The 15,594-nt window shown below is 37.7% G+C and overlaps 1 protein-coding gene across 1 annotated transcript in view; it reads right to left on the bottom strand.

Annotated features, from left to right (window-relative positions):
- Positions 1–1,063: 1,063 nt before the first annotated feature.
- Positions 1,064–15,594, bottom strand: part of CEP89 (centrosomal protein 89) — an 805,336-nt gene continuing 790,805 nt past the window's right edge. Inside the window, exon 18 of the mRNA XM_053701611.1 lies at positions 1,064–7,176. Within this exon, the coding sequence (XP_053557586.1) occupies positions 6,969–7,176 (208 nt within the window). The 3' untranslated portion in view covers positions 1,064–6,968. The remainder of the gene's footprint in view (positions 7,177–15,594) is intronic.

The following is a 15,594-nucleotide window of genomic DNA, read 5'->3' as shown; positions in this document are numbered from 1 at the left end:
CAAAGTTGAAGTTACGCTGGGGCTGGATATTTCAACAAGACGACGACCCAAAACACTGCTCAAAATCTACTCTCTCATTTATGCAGAGGAACAAGCACAGTGTTCTGGAAAGGCCATCCCAGTCCCCAGACCTGAATATCATTGAAAATCTGTGGGGTGATTTGAAGTGGGCTGTCCATGCTCAGCAACCATCAAACCTAACTGAACTGAAGATGTTTTGCAAGGAGGAATGGTCCAAAATACCTTCATCAGAATCCAGACACTCATTACAGGCTATAGGAAGTGTCTAGAGGCTGTTATTTCTGCTAAAGGAGGCTCTACTAAATATTGATGCAATATTTCTGTTGGGGTGCCCAAATGTATGCACCTGTCTAATTTTGTTTTGATGCATATTGCACATTTTCTGTTAATCCAATAAACCTCATTTTACTACTGAAATATTACTGTGTCTTTCAGTTATTTGATGGATCAAAATTAAATTGCTGATCCAAACACCCAATTATTCATAAATGAAAATCATGGAAATTGTAATGGGTGCCTAAACTTTTGCATACAACTGTATGTTATTGAGTGTATCAATATACACAATTATTTTTTTTAGGCAGTTATCAAGATGTTCTCCAGTATGAAGTTAGAATGGGAATGTGACCAGTTTCTAATCGCTACAAGGAAGAAGTAGAAAACATATGCAGATCCCTATAAATTGAAGTGATTATTAAATTCATTAACATTAATGAATATTAGTGTCTGGTACAAAAAAAAAACAAATGGGTGAGAAACATCTTATTAGCAGCCCTTTCATGGCTATCATAGGTAGAATAGCAAGGCTATATTCTGGAATTGTAAACATAGCCACCGCCACATATCCCGGAGGGATTTCAGACAACAGTTCCTGTGCTCAAGGGATAGGGCAATTGAGACACTAATAATATCCCAAAATATCTGGAAAAAATAAATTCATATACTTCTTTCTCATTAGTTCCCGGATTTATTGAGTCCTCTTGCATATTTTGCCCCCCCTATAAATTACTCCTTCTAATAATGAATAATTAAAACACAAACATAAAATTATTGTAAAATTTTATTTGCTACAAAAATAGGTTTTACAATGTATATTTTTTTATTTGCACAGATTTGTAATTATTACACAAAAATAGTATCTGTCCTGCATTCATTATTATAAAGACAATTACAATAAAATCATAATAAAAGTACTATTATCAATATAAAAGTAAAAAAAAAAAGTGTGTTACTATATTAAAGCACTAAAACCATTGTTGGTTATGATTCCAAATAATATAGAGCAAAACCTTTTCTCAAATCAATAACCATTACTTATTTTACAGTAATTAAATTTTTCGTGTGTCTCTTTCACTTAAAGAAACACTAAAGAGACAACAAAAAACAATATTTACGCTTACTTGATAAATTAATTTATTTCATGAGGGAGAGAGTCGACTAGTCATTACGTGTTGGAATATTCACATCCAGACCACTAGGAGGAGGCAAAAGACACCCCAACACACCAGAGCTTTACAACCCTTCCACTTCCCATGATCCTCAGTCATACATATAGCCAAGAAGATAAGGAAAAAATTATGAATTTGATCAATAGAGGCCTCATTACGAAAGGCCCAAAAAGTAGCAACTGCTCTAATGGAATGAGCAGTAATGCTCTCAGGGGGAGTTTTCCTTGCAACCAAATACGCCTTACAAATTAAGTCCTTAAGCTAAAGGTGCTAAAGTAACAGCTGAGGCTATCTTACCTTTGCAAGGCTCAGAAAAAAATGAACAAAAAGAGAAGAAAAAAACTTTAAATCTATGTGGCTTCACATAATATTATCTTAGAACAATCCAAGTTGTGAAGAAACTGGACAAAAAGAAGGAACCACAATTTCCTGATTGATAGTATCTGTAGATACTATATAAGGAAGAAAAGAATAACTAGTGCAAAGAAAAGCTTTATCCAGATGGAAAAAAAAACAGAAAAGGAGGTTTCCAAGATAAAGCTGAAAACTCAGACACCCTTCTAACTAAAAAAATAGGTAGAAAAAAGAACCTTCTAGTATAAAAGCTGAAGGTCTAAACCCGGCATCGGTTTAAAAAGAGGAATTTGAAGAACTATCAAAAACAGCTAACATTCTAAGGAAGAAAAACTGGACGAATAACTGGTTTAATTCTGATCAGAAGGCATTAAAGACAGGAATTTCTTATGAAACAATACAGAAAAAGCCTAAATCTGATCCTTCAGTGAGATAGCTGATAAACCGTTATCTAGGCTTTCCAGCAAGAAACACTCAATAACTCTAGGAATTCTAAAATAATCTTTGCAAGAACACCATGCAAAAAAGTTTTCAAGACCTTATGATAAATAGGTCTTGTAACAGGTTTACTAGCCTGAATCAGGGTATCAATGACCTTGGCAGAAAAACCTATCTGTGACAGAATAAAGCTGTCAATCGTCATGCTATCAAATTAAGAGTTTTGAGATCTTAATAAAAGAGCCTTGAGAGAGAAGATCCTTTTTTAGAGAAAGCCTCCAAGGCGGGCACAAGGACATCTGCACCAGATCAGCAAACCAAATCTTGCAAGGACACGTAGGAGTAATCAGAATTGTTGAGACTTGTTCCTGCTTGATTCTGGCTATCACTCTGAATAGCAACACAATAGGAGGTAAAATGTAGGCTGCACGACCAAGGGACCACTAGGGCATTTATCAGACTTGCCAGGGGGTCTTGAAACCTGGCACAATACTGAGTCCGTTTTTGATTCAAATGAGAAGCAATGAGATGTATCTCTGGCAGACCCTAATGTCTCACAATATGTTGAAAACCTCCTGATTCAGAGAGCATTCCCCTTGGTGAAGAAACTGGTGACTTTAGAAAGTCTAAAGTAACACAATATAATTCCAGCCTTATTAAAATTAGAGTTTTATTAATTTACACAGGGTCCATAGGCATACAAACAACGTTTTGGCCTGCATTGTGATCAATATTTTCGGATCCAAAGCAGGCCTTAAAGTATCCTCTTTCTTTGGTACTATAAAGAGATTTGAATAAAACCACTGGTTTAAATTTGGATTTGAAACTGAAGTAATCACTCCCATTAATTTCAGATCTTTCACAAAAGACAAAAGCCTTGAAAGATCTCGAGGCACTCTGGACAGAAATAATCTTCCTTTAGGAGGCCTTCAACAAAAGATTATTCAATACCCCTGAGAAAAGATTTGCAAAACCCAGGGATTCTGAACAGATCTCTCCAAAGCCTCCCAAAAGAAACTCATTCTGCCCCCCACCACTGACTGATCTGGTATTGCTGTGTTTGTTTTTGGACCAAGAAGAGTTAGACTACCAGGAGGATTTGGAGTAGCGGCAGAGGGGGAATATTTCTGAGCTTTAGATTGTCGAAAACGCCCTGCAGATCTAAGATTAACCTTAGATTTCTAATCCTGGTGCAAGGACTTGTTGTTATCAGGCAACAAGTTCTGAGAGATCATCACACCAAACAGCATTGGCAGTGGCAACACAGGCTACACTGACTTCAGGTCTAAACATAAAACCTGCAAGATGAAAGGATTGATTATTAAAAACTTCAAGTTTTCTATCTAAAGCATCCGTAAAAGAGGAACTATCCTCCAAAGGAATAGTGGTATGCTTGGCCAAAGTGAAAATAGCTGCATCTACCTTAGGAACAGTTTCCCAAATCTCTTTGTTAACAGAAAGGAGTGGAAACATGGATTTAAATTTGGAAGATGAAACAAAAGGAATACCTGGCTTCTGCCATTCTTTAGAAAAAAATCTCAAAACAAAATCCATGACGGGAACTTAGGAGTTGCCTTAAAAAAATTATCAATCCTCTTCACAGGTTACTTGACTGTAGCAGAACAATCCTCTAGCGCTAAAGCAATAAAAACTTCCTGCAATAAGGCATGAATTTGCTCAAGCTTGAAATTAAAGGACACATTCTCTGCCACAGCAGCAGGGTCCTGAGTCTCAGAGAGACTATCCTCAGAATAAAAATCCTCATTGTCAGAAACACTGTATCATTAATGGGCAATTTAGAGTGGCTGCTCCTAAGGTAAGTCCCTGATAAGCTAAAGGTCAAAGAAGGACAACCTTCAAATCCTTGCAAACATCTGTGCTTAACAGTTTGAGTCAGGCAAGATAAAAGCTCCTGGGATCAACTCTAAAAGAGTAAAACATTTGCACACTCTGAAGTGCAGTAAAGGGAAGAAATTGTACAATGTAAAACTGATTAATCCTCAAAAAGTAAACAGTAACAATAAACATAAGGTACAGTTCAAATAAGTGCTGAAAAAAAGGGTAAATAATGATAAAGGTTTAAATAGCAAATGTTTAAATAGCAAATAGCAGCACCTAAATATACCTCTTTAGAGGTATATTTCTGAAGGATATTGGATCCTCTCTCCTGTGCTGATGTGAGATACAGCCATTGGGAAGGATTTATTCTGACAGCTATCCGGTCACCGGTGCACACCGAGCTGAGGCGCTGAGAAAGCTCAGTCTGCCCCTAAAAGCACAATTTGGTGTTGCAGCCATTGTGAGTACCCTGAGACTTGGGAATTTGGATCTGGGGATAACAGTCTTTTATTATCGATACACACAAGGAAGCGCCTCTCTTTTTGTCTTCCAGCAGGTAAAAGGAATAATTGGAAACACATTAAGGGCGAGAAAATGCACAGTACACTATCCCTTAATACAATGTAAACACATAGATTACACAAATATCATACGGATATGTTTATCGTCCTTTACATAAGCTTCTGAATAAGGATGAGGAAAAGATAATCGAGGTGAAAAGTCTCAGTAGATTCTAAATGATCTCACCTACTGCCTATCACTGTACATGCTTTGATAATTCTTTACTGTTTATATATAAACAACTCTGGAATATTCCATTGTATTATTGATACCCACTTATCTGGAAAAGAAAAAGCATCATAATAGCAAAGTACATGTTTTTTTTCCCTCTTGATAATGCGTGGAGAAACAAACAACTGATATGGACAAATTCAATGTACAATGACATCAACTGTAATCATGCACTAAGAATCTATAGGATGTAGATAATAGGCTGCTCAATGGTTTAGATTCTATAAAGTTCATTGGATCTGAACATATTTGTTCTTATCTAATCATATATAATAAAGCCAGTTGTAGCAGGGTTAAACGTGTAAAGCCTGGGATGTGCTCTAACAATTTTAAGAAATATAAAGCAACTCATTTTGGTCCCTTTAAGGCTAATCATTTGGACCCCAACTGCGTAACGATGGTACTTATAATTTATTGTAAGAGGGTATAGTTGTGGGTGGATATAATTTAATAATTGTGGATCACCTAAACTGGATAATTATGCTGTGGCTGGAGGAGGATGTGGATAAGGAGTGGGTTTGTGGCATTGTAACTGCCAATAGTTGCAAGCATGAAATCTAGCTCTTATTCGGTACACTGGCTTCCATATAATGAATATAGTAAGAAAACTCATTCTTAAGCAGTGTGCTTAACATGCAACAATGAAACCTTTAATGTGAATTTATTGCAAAATCCTCTCAACGTGTACTTTAAATAATAAGTGACATGAGGCTTCAATTATGTAAAAGTTACACTGTGAATAGAGAAATGTATCGGACATGAAGTTTCAGACATTTGTATCTAATCATATTTTCTTGAAATATCCACTGTCATTTGAGTGCTCTCTTCCTGTAAGACAGCTTGACATTTAAAGGGTTCAGCTCGCCAATTTGCTCTCTATCTTACCAGTAGGAATTCTCAAAGCAGTCCCCTGTACAGATTTCTCCCAACAGGTAAAGCCTAACAGATATTAATAGCCCTAGACATGTATATTAATTAGCAAGTTGAACTCAGCTTTAAGAATAATCTATTTAAAAATGTTTTTCTTTAATTCAAGTACAGTATGATGATCATTATAATTAGAAAAATAAAGTAGAAATAAGTGATGTTTCCAAAACAACAGATTTTATGGACAAATGTTGTACATAACTCACTGATTTTAATGAGAAGGTTGGTTGCCATTTAACCAATTAAAAATGAAGCTGGACTGGTCAATGTGCATTACTAACTACTTGTGGCACGCATTACCTTTAGAGAGGTGCATGCTTTCTAGTAGTCACTAGACTACAGAAAAAGAGATGGAAGAGGACGGAATGAATATCATGAAACAGTAATAGAATAAAAGTTAATGGTGTATATAAAGTCGCCAATTTTATGTTTATTATAACAGTTTACATGGGAACAGCACATTGCTTCTAAAAGTACGTGAATATACTAGTTAATTTACCATCACTTTGTTACTTAAACGGTCATTTTACAATAGATTTTTCTTTGCATAAATATTTTGTAGATGATCCATTTATATAGCGAATCTGGGAGTGTTTTTGTAAAAATGTATAGTTTTGCTTATTTTTAAATAAAATTGTGCTGATTTTCAGACTCCTAACGAAGCCCTAAAATTTTAGATGTATATTTATGTCTCCTGGTTGTGTAATGTGTCTTTTCATATGCAGATAAGGTGGTGGTGGGGGGGGACTGCCTTTCACGATGTCCCAGTCTAACCTCATCGACAATGCTAAACTGGGAGATTCTAAGTACGTTTTTAAAAGGTTTTATACTGGATTTTTAGATCAGTATCTGTGAATATTCTTCTTTATAGTAGTGTCTATTACATTCAGTTATATGAAAATTGGTGTATACTGTCCCTTTAATATAAATATTATAGTTTCTGTAATATACTATTACTAAAATCCTTATTTAACTTGTTAGTGTATGCATTGTAATGTACCCCAATGAATGGAATTAACTTTGTATAGTGCTGAGTATGCTGGCGCTTTTTAAGCAACAAATAATAATGCTAATTAAAAAAAATGATACATTTATTATATTCCGGACTCTAGATGTTATATATCCAATCTACAACTAATCCTGGAACCTTTATTTGACTGGATCTTCTGCTTCCGAGGAAGAGATCACATCACAGTAACTGAAGCGATACTCATTGACAGAGTCGGCTTTAACATTTTGTGATGCACTGCTGACATTCCATTTGTTCTGCTTCAATACTTTATGCAAAAAATCTTTCAATTGTTTGTTTTCATGGGATGCTGACTTCCAAATGACTTCAAGCTCATTTTCCACTTGCCTGAAAGAAAATAAAGTTTTTTTTTTGAATAAGAGAGAAACAATGTGATATTCAAATTATTAGAGAATATTATTATAGCACAAACGTTTTGCTTTAATTATAAGTTTAACCACAGAAGATACTTCTAAGCAGCCTTTATCTATGTGTTTAATCCTTCTACATAGAAACATAGATATTGACGGCAGATAAGAGCCATAGGCCCAGCAAGTCTGCCCGAACTTACCTAACAGTATAAACTTATCTAGTTCGTAGGATAGCCTTATGCTTGTCCCATGCATTTTTAAAGTCCCCCACAGTGTTTGTTGCTACTACCTCTTGAGGAAGTTTATTCCATAAATCAATCACTCTTTCTGTAAAGATGTGCTTCCTCAAATTACTCCTAAATCTACTACCCTTCAGCTTGAGCTCATGACCCCTTGTTCTTGAATTTTCCATTTTATGTAAAATACCCACAACCTCAGTTTTACTAAACCCTTTAATGTACTTGAAAGTTGCTATCATATCACCTCTTTCCCTTCTCTCCTCTAAGCTATACATATTTAGGTAATTGAGCCTATCCTGGTAAGTTTTATTTTTTAGACCATGTACCATTTTGGTAGCCCTCCTTTGCACAGATTCAAGTTTGTTAATATCCTTCTGAAGATATGGCCTCCAGAACTGCACACAATACTCAAGATGAGGCCTAACTAATGATCTATAAAGTGGCATAAGAACCTTACTATTTCTGCTGCAAATACCTCTACCAATACATCCAAGCATTCTGCTAGACTTACTTGCTGCATTACTACATTGTTTACTAAGTTTTAAATCATCTGAAATAATAAATCCCAAGTCCTGTTCCTCATCTGTAACAGTCAGTAAAGTGTAATTGAGTCTGTAATTAACATTTGGATTTTTCTTCCCTAAATGTATTATTTTACACTTTGCTGTGTTAAACTTTAGATCCCAGTCGTTTGTCCAATCCTCCAATTGTTGTATATCACTTCTCATTTTGTCTACCCCCCCTGGAACATCCACTCTGTTACAAATTTTTGTATCATCTGCAAAGAGACATACTTTCCCCTGTAGCCCTTTGCTGATATCGCAGATAAATATGTTAAACAAAACAGGCCCCAGAACTGACCCCTGAGGAACACCACTAGTAACAGCCCCCTCTGCTGAATGAACTCCATTTACTAAGACACTTTCGCCTAGATTTAGAGTTCTGCGTTAGCCGTCCAAACCAGCGTTAAGGGCTCCTAACGCTGGTTTTGGCCGCCCGCTGGTATTTAGAGTCAGTCAGGAAAGGGTGTAACGCTCACTTTCCAGCCGCAACTTTTCCATACCGCAGATCCCCTTACGCCAATTGCGTATCCTATCTTTTCAATGGGATCTTTCTAACGAATAATTATATTGTAGCTATTTTAGCATTTATATTTATTTTACTGGCAACTTTGTATTTATTTTAACTAGGTACAATAGCTATTAAATAGTTAATAACTATTTAATAGCTACCTAGTTAAAATAATTACAAAATTACCTGTAAAATAAATCCTAACCTAATTTAAAATTAAACCTAACACTACACTATCAATAAATAAATTAACTAAACTACCTACAATTATCGGCTGCTTCAAGATGGTCCAGCTCCGCGCCGGATGGATGAAGATAGAAGACGCCCGCCTGGATGAACATGTCTACTGGTCCGGATGTCCTCTTCTTGCCGGATAGGATGAAGACTTCGGACCCTCTTCTGGACCTCTTCTTGCCGGATAGGATGAAGACTTTGGACCCTCTTCTGGACGGATCGGTGATACCCGGCGTGGTGAAGATAAGGTAGGGAGATCTTCATTGTCTTAGTGTTAGGTTTTTTTAAGGGGTGTTTGGGTTAGATTAGGGGTATGTGGGTGGTGGGTTGTAATGTTGGGGGGGGGTATTGTACCTGGTAAGGCAAAAAAGCTGTTAAATTTTTAATTTTAGAATAGGGTAGGGCATTTTTTTATTTTGGGAGGCTTTGTTATTTTTTAGGGGGCTTAGAGTAGGTGTAATTAGTTTAAAATTCTTGTAATTTTTTAAATTTTTTGTAATTTAGTGTTTTTTTTTTTGTAATTTAGTTTAGTTGCTTTAATTGTAGATAATTGTAGGTAGTTTAGTTAATTTATGTATTGATAGTGTAGTGTTAGGTTTAATTTTAACTTAGGTTAGGATTTATTTTACAGGTAATTTTGTAATTATTTTAACTAGGTAGCTATTAAATAGTTATTAACTATTTAATAGCTATTGTACCTAGTTAAAATAAATACAATGTTACCTGTAAAATAAATATAAATGCTAAAATAGCTACAGTATAATTATTTGTTATATTGTAGCTATATTAGGGTATATTTTACAGGTAAGTATTTAGCTTTAAATAGGATTAATTTATTTAATAACATTTATTTTATTTCATTAGATTTAAATTAAATTTAATTTAGGGGGGTGTTAGTGTTAGGGTTAGACTTAGCTTTAGGGGTTAATACTATTTATTATAGGGTTTGCGAGGCGGGAGTGCGGCGGTTTAGGGGTTAATACATTTATTATAGTGGCGGCGAGGTCCGGTCTGCAGATTAGGGGTTAATAAGTGTAGTTAGGTAGCAGCGACATGGGGGGGGGGCAGAAGATTAGGGGTACATAGCTATAATGTAGGGTGCGGCGGTGTATGGAGCGGCAGATTAGGGGTTAATAATAATATGCAGGATTCAGCGATAGCGGGGACGACAGATTAGGGGTTAATAAGTGTAAGGTTAGGGGTGTTTAGACTCGGGGTACATGTTAGGGTGTTAGGTGCAGACTTAGGAAGTGTTTCCCCATAGGAAACAATGGGGCTGCGTTAGGAGCTGAACGCTGCTTTTTTGCAGGTGTTAGGTTTTTTTTAAGCTCAAACAGCCCCATTGTTTCCTATGGGAATATTGTGCACGAGCACGTTTTTGAAGCTGGCCGCGTCCGTAAGCAACGCTGGTATTGAGAGTTGCAGTGGCGGTACATTATGCTCTACGCTCCCTTTTTGGAGCCTAACGCAGCCCTTCAGAGAACTCTAAATACCAGCGTTATTTAAAAGGTGCGGGAAAAAAAAAAACACGCGCAGCTAACGCACCCCTTATAACTCAAAACTCTAAATCTAGGTGTTTGTTTTCTGTCCTTAAGCCAGCATTCTACCCAGTTCACAATTTTTGAATCTAGACCAAGGAGATACAGTTTGCGAATTAGTTTATTGTGTGGGATGGTGTCAAATGCTTTGCTGAAATCTAGATATGCTACATCAACTGCTCCACCCTTGTCTAATACTTTTGTTACATAATCAAAGAAGTCAATTAGATTAGTCTGACATGATCTCCCTGAAGTAAAACCATGCTGATTTTGGTCCTCTAAATTGTTTGTCTTTATGTACGTCATAATTCTTTCTTTTAAGAGGCTTTCCATTAATTTCCCTACTACTGAAGTTAAACTAACTGGCCTGTAGTTGCCCTTTTTATGAAGAGGTATTATATTTGCTATTCTCCAATCATCTGGGACAGCTCCTGTTAATAGTGACTGATTAAACAGATCAGTTAATGGGACAGTTAGCACGGATCGAAGTTCTTTTAAAACCCTTGGATGAATATTATCAGGACCCACTGCCTTTTTAACATTTATTTTTGATAATGCTAACAAAACCTCATCCTCTGTAAAAAGATTACTGTTAAGCTTATTTTTTCTATTTTTCGTAGCATCCCTTAATGTAGACATTGTATTTTCCCAATCTTTTGTGAAAACAGAACAGAAGTAATCATTGAGACAGTGTGCAATCTGCTTATCTCCTTCTATTATTCTACCATCAATTTAAATTTTACTATTCCAAACTTATTTTTTCTTCTTTCACTGATATATCTAAATAATGTTTTGTCCCCATGTTTTACTGACTGTGCTATCTTCTCTTCTGCATGAGCTTTAACCTTCCTAATTAACTGCTTAGTCTTTTTTGTTGGAGTCTCCATATTTTCATATCATCATCTGCTTGTGTGTGTCTGTAATTTTTATAAGCTATCTTTTTGGTCTTTACAGCATGTGCTACTTCTTTGGAAAACCAAATTGGTTTACACTTTCTTTTACTTTTACAGACATGTCTAATACAGTGTGCGGTTGCATCTAAAATGGCACCTTTCACAAATTCCCACTGTTCTTGAACCCCTGTAATAAGAGTCTACAGGGAGGCAAGAGTCAAGCATTTGTCCTATAATAAAATAACACATTGGAGCATTTTATCATTGCATTATTATACCTAGTTAATACATCTGATCAGTTCATTAGTAGAAGGTACAGTATATTGCCTGATGTCACTAAGGTAGTATTCCTCCCATGCACCATATACATTCCACCCACTCCACCCAGCTTCAGTTCATCTGAAACCAAGATAAGAACTTGATCAATCACATTCCAGTTTCCATCTTGCCCATCTAAGAAAAGTCTCTGGAATGTACCCAGAAGTTGAAATGTTTAGAAATTGGTCACATGGAGTTGGGGTAAATTGTGCCAGAAACAAGTAAATCTGTACTCAGGTTAACTGCAACAGAGATTACAAGGAGATTAAAATAAATATTTTGCTTTGCTTCCCAGGGTAGAAAACCATATATTAGTCTTGGCTTTAGAGAGCCTTGTTTTTTCATATATGGTTCTAATATCAGGGGAGAATGCATATTAACTTTCCCCATTTCTTCAATTTCTGCAGCCTAATTTTATTTCAAAGAGTTGAATACACGTGCACACGCAGCTGTGCAACAAAGTGCTTGATTCTGAAGGAGGCATTCGGTCAGGTGTTTTTTTTCACAATGAGGCAGGCCTGATATGGACAGGGCATTTTATGAGATTTAGATAATTTTTTTCCAAATAGCGCGAAGGTGGAAATCCACATTGGGTTTACCTACTGCTGTGTAAATTCTAAACTATTTCAGAATAGTGTGGATATGGTAAGATATGATATGTTATAACTTAGCCAGCAATCAGCAAGAGCTACCCAGGTGCTGAATAAAAAATGGTCCGGCTCCTAAGGTTTACATTCCTGTTTTTCAAATAAAGATAGCAAGAGAATAAATAAAAAATGATAATGCTCTATCTGAATCATGAAAGAAAATTTTTGATTTCATATGATTTTAAAGTAAAACTTGAAAACTAATATCTTATGATATTGATAAAGCCCCAGCCTAGTGAAAGCCATATTGACATCAATAACAATTCCTCAATAATTATGAAAGTTTAGAGGTTCAAGCACTGGCTGCTGTCACGTAATGGCAACTTTGCCATTATCTACTGCAAAGCTACTGAAGATCCGTCATTTTTTTGCAACATCTTAGCTGTCAGGTTATAGGTAGACAGAGAAGTAAATGTGAAGGACCAATAACAAATTGTACTCAGAACTGAGTTAACCATCTATTATGTGACAAATTCAAGCATGCACGCACACCATTCAATTCCCAAATAGACAGCTGAGCAATAAAGAAAAAAGAAAATAGACTCCCTAATACCCATACTAAATACTTTCAACGTGGCTGTACTCACCACAAACCCTGCACAAAAATATTAAAAACAAAAATAAAAAATGTCAGGTTTGTCCCTTCTGTACAGAAGACAGAAATTAAAACTATGTTAGGTTGCAGGATGAGGAGTTTTATTTAAACTGGAAAAACAGAATTTATGTTTACCTGATAAATTTCTTTCTCCAACGGTGTGTCCGGTCCACGGCGTCATCCTTACTTGTGGGATATTCTCTTCCCCAACAGGAAATGGCAAAGAGCCCAGCAAAGCTGGTCACATGATCCCTCCTAGGCTCCGCCTACCCCAGTCATTCGACCGACGTTAAGGAGGAATATTTGCATAGGAGAAACCATATGTTACCGTGGTGACTGTAGTTAAAGAAAATAAATTATCAGACCTGATTAAAAAACCAGGGCGGGCCGTGGACCGGACACACCGTTGGAGAAAGAAATTTATCAGGTAAACATAAATTCTGTTTTCTCCAACATAGGTGTGTCCGGTCCACGGCGTCATCCTTACTTGTGGGAACCAATACCAAAGCTTTAGGACACGGATGAAGGGAGGGAGCAAATCAGGTCACCTAAATGGAAGGCACCACGGCTTGCAAAACCTTTCTCCCAAAAATAGCCTCAGAAGAAGCAAAAGTATCAAACTTGTAAAATTTGGTAAAAGTGTGCAGTGAAGACCAAGTCGCTGCCCTACATATCTGATCAACAGAAGCCTCGTTCTTGAAGGCCCATGTGGAAGCCACAGCCCTAGTGGAATGAGCTGTGATTCTTTCGGGAGGCTGCCGTCCGGCAGTCTCGTAAGCCAATCTGATGATGCTTTTAATCCAAAAAGAGAGAGAGGTAGAAGTTGCTTTTTGACCTCTCCTTTTACCTGAATAAACAACAAACAAGGAAGATGTTTGTCTAAAATCCTTTGTAGCATCTAAATAGAATTTTAGAGCGCGAACAACATCCAAATTGTGCAACAAACGTTCCTTCTTTGAAACTGGTTTCGGACACAGAGAAGGTACGATAATCTCCTGGTTAATGTTTTTGTTAGAAACAACTTTTGGAAGAAAACCAGGTTTAGTACGTAAAACCACCTTATCTGCATGGAACACCAGATAAGGAGGAGAACACTGCAGAGCAGATAATTCTGAGACTCTTCTAGCAGAAGAAATCGCAACTAAAAACAAAACTTTCCAAGATAATAACTTAATATCAACGGAATGTAAGGGTTCGAACGGAACCCCCTGAAGAACTGAAAGAACTAAATTGAGACTCCAAGGAGGAGTCAAAGGTTTGTAAACAGGCTTGATTCTAACCAGAGCCTGAACAAAGGCTTGAACATCTGGCACAGCTGCCAGCTTTTTGTGAAGTAATACCGACAAGGCAGAAATCTGTCCCTTCAGGGAACTTGCAGATAATCCTTTTTCCAATCCTTCTTGAAGGAAGGATAGAATCCTAGGAATCTTAACCTTGTCCCAAGGGAATCCTTTAGATTCACACCAACAGATATATTTTTTCCAAATTTTGTGGTAAATCTTTCTAGTTACAGGCTTTCTGGCCTGAACAAGAGTATCGATAACAGAATCTGAGAATCCTCGCTTCGATAAAATCAAGCGTTCAATCTCCAAGCAGTCAGCTGGAGTGAAACCAGATTCGGATGTTCGAACGGACCCTGAACAAGAAGGTCTCGTCTCAAAGGTAGCTTCCAAGGTGGAGCCGATGACATATTCACCAGATCTGCATACCAAGTCCTGCGTGGCCACGCAGGAGCTATCAAGATCACCGACGCCCTCTCCTGATTGATCCTGGCTACCAGCCTGGGGATGAGAGGAAATGGCGGGAACACATAAGCTAGTTTGAAGGTCCAAGGTGCTACTAGTGCATCCACTAGAGCCGCCTTGGGATCCCTGGATCTGGCCCCGTAGCAAGGAACTTTGAAGTTCTGACGAGAGGCCATCAGATCCATGTCTGGAATGCCCCACAGGTGAGTGACTTGGGCAAAGATTTCCGGATGGAGTTCCCACTCCCCCGGATGCAATGTCTGACGACTCAGAAAATCTGCTTCCCAATTTTCCACTCCTGGGATGTGGATAGCAGACAGGTGGCAGGAGTGAGACTCCGCCCATAGAATGATTTTGGTCACTTCTTCCATCGCTAGGGAACTCCTTGTTCCCCCCTGATGGTTGATGTACGCAACAGTTGTCATGTTGTCTGATTGAAACCGTATGAACTTGGTCCTCGCTAGCCGAGGCCAGGCCTTGAGAGCATTGAATATCGCTCTCAGTTCCAGAATATTTATCGGTAGAAGAGATTCTTCCCGAGACCAAAGACCCTGAGCTTTCAGGGATCCCCAGACCGCGCCCCAGCCCATCAGACTGGCGTCGGTCGTGACAATGACCCACTCTGGTCTGCGGAACGTCATCCCTTGAGACAGATTGTCCAGGGACAGCCACCAACGGAGTGAGTCTCTGGTCCTCTGATTTACTTGTATCTTCGGAGACAAGTCTGTATAGTCCCCATTTCCAAGTACTAACCAGGCCCGACCCTGCTTAGTTTCCGAGATCAGACGAGATCGGGCGCATTCAGGGTGGTGTGGCCGTAGGCAGTTAAACACTAAAAAACTCTAAGCCATCTCCGTGGAGATGTTGCCTGTACAACGGCAAAGAGAATGACTGGGGTAGGCGGAGCCTAGGAGGGATCATGTGACCAGCTTTGCTGGGCTCTTTGCCATTTCCTGTTGGGGAAGAGAATATCCCACAAGTAAGGATGACGCCGTGGACCGGACACACCTATGTTGGAGAAAAGTGTGGTTTGAGTCTATGGGTTTTTTCTTTTTTTGTATTTAACTGTTTCATAGGCAAGTTAGTGCACATACATAGACATTTAATTATACATT

The sequence above is a fragment of the Bombina bombina genome, chromosome 1 (genome assembly GCF_027579735.1).
Source record: "Bombina bombina isolate aBomBom1 chromosome 1, aBomBom1.pri, whole genome shotgun sequence".
Taxonomy (NCBI): domain Eukaryota; kingdom Metazoa; phylum Chordata; class Amphibia; order Anura; family Bombinatoridae; genus Bombina; species Bombina bombina.
Note: the sequence above shows the minus strand (reverse complement) of the source record. Positions and strands in the feature narration are given on the sequence as shown.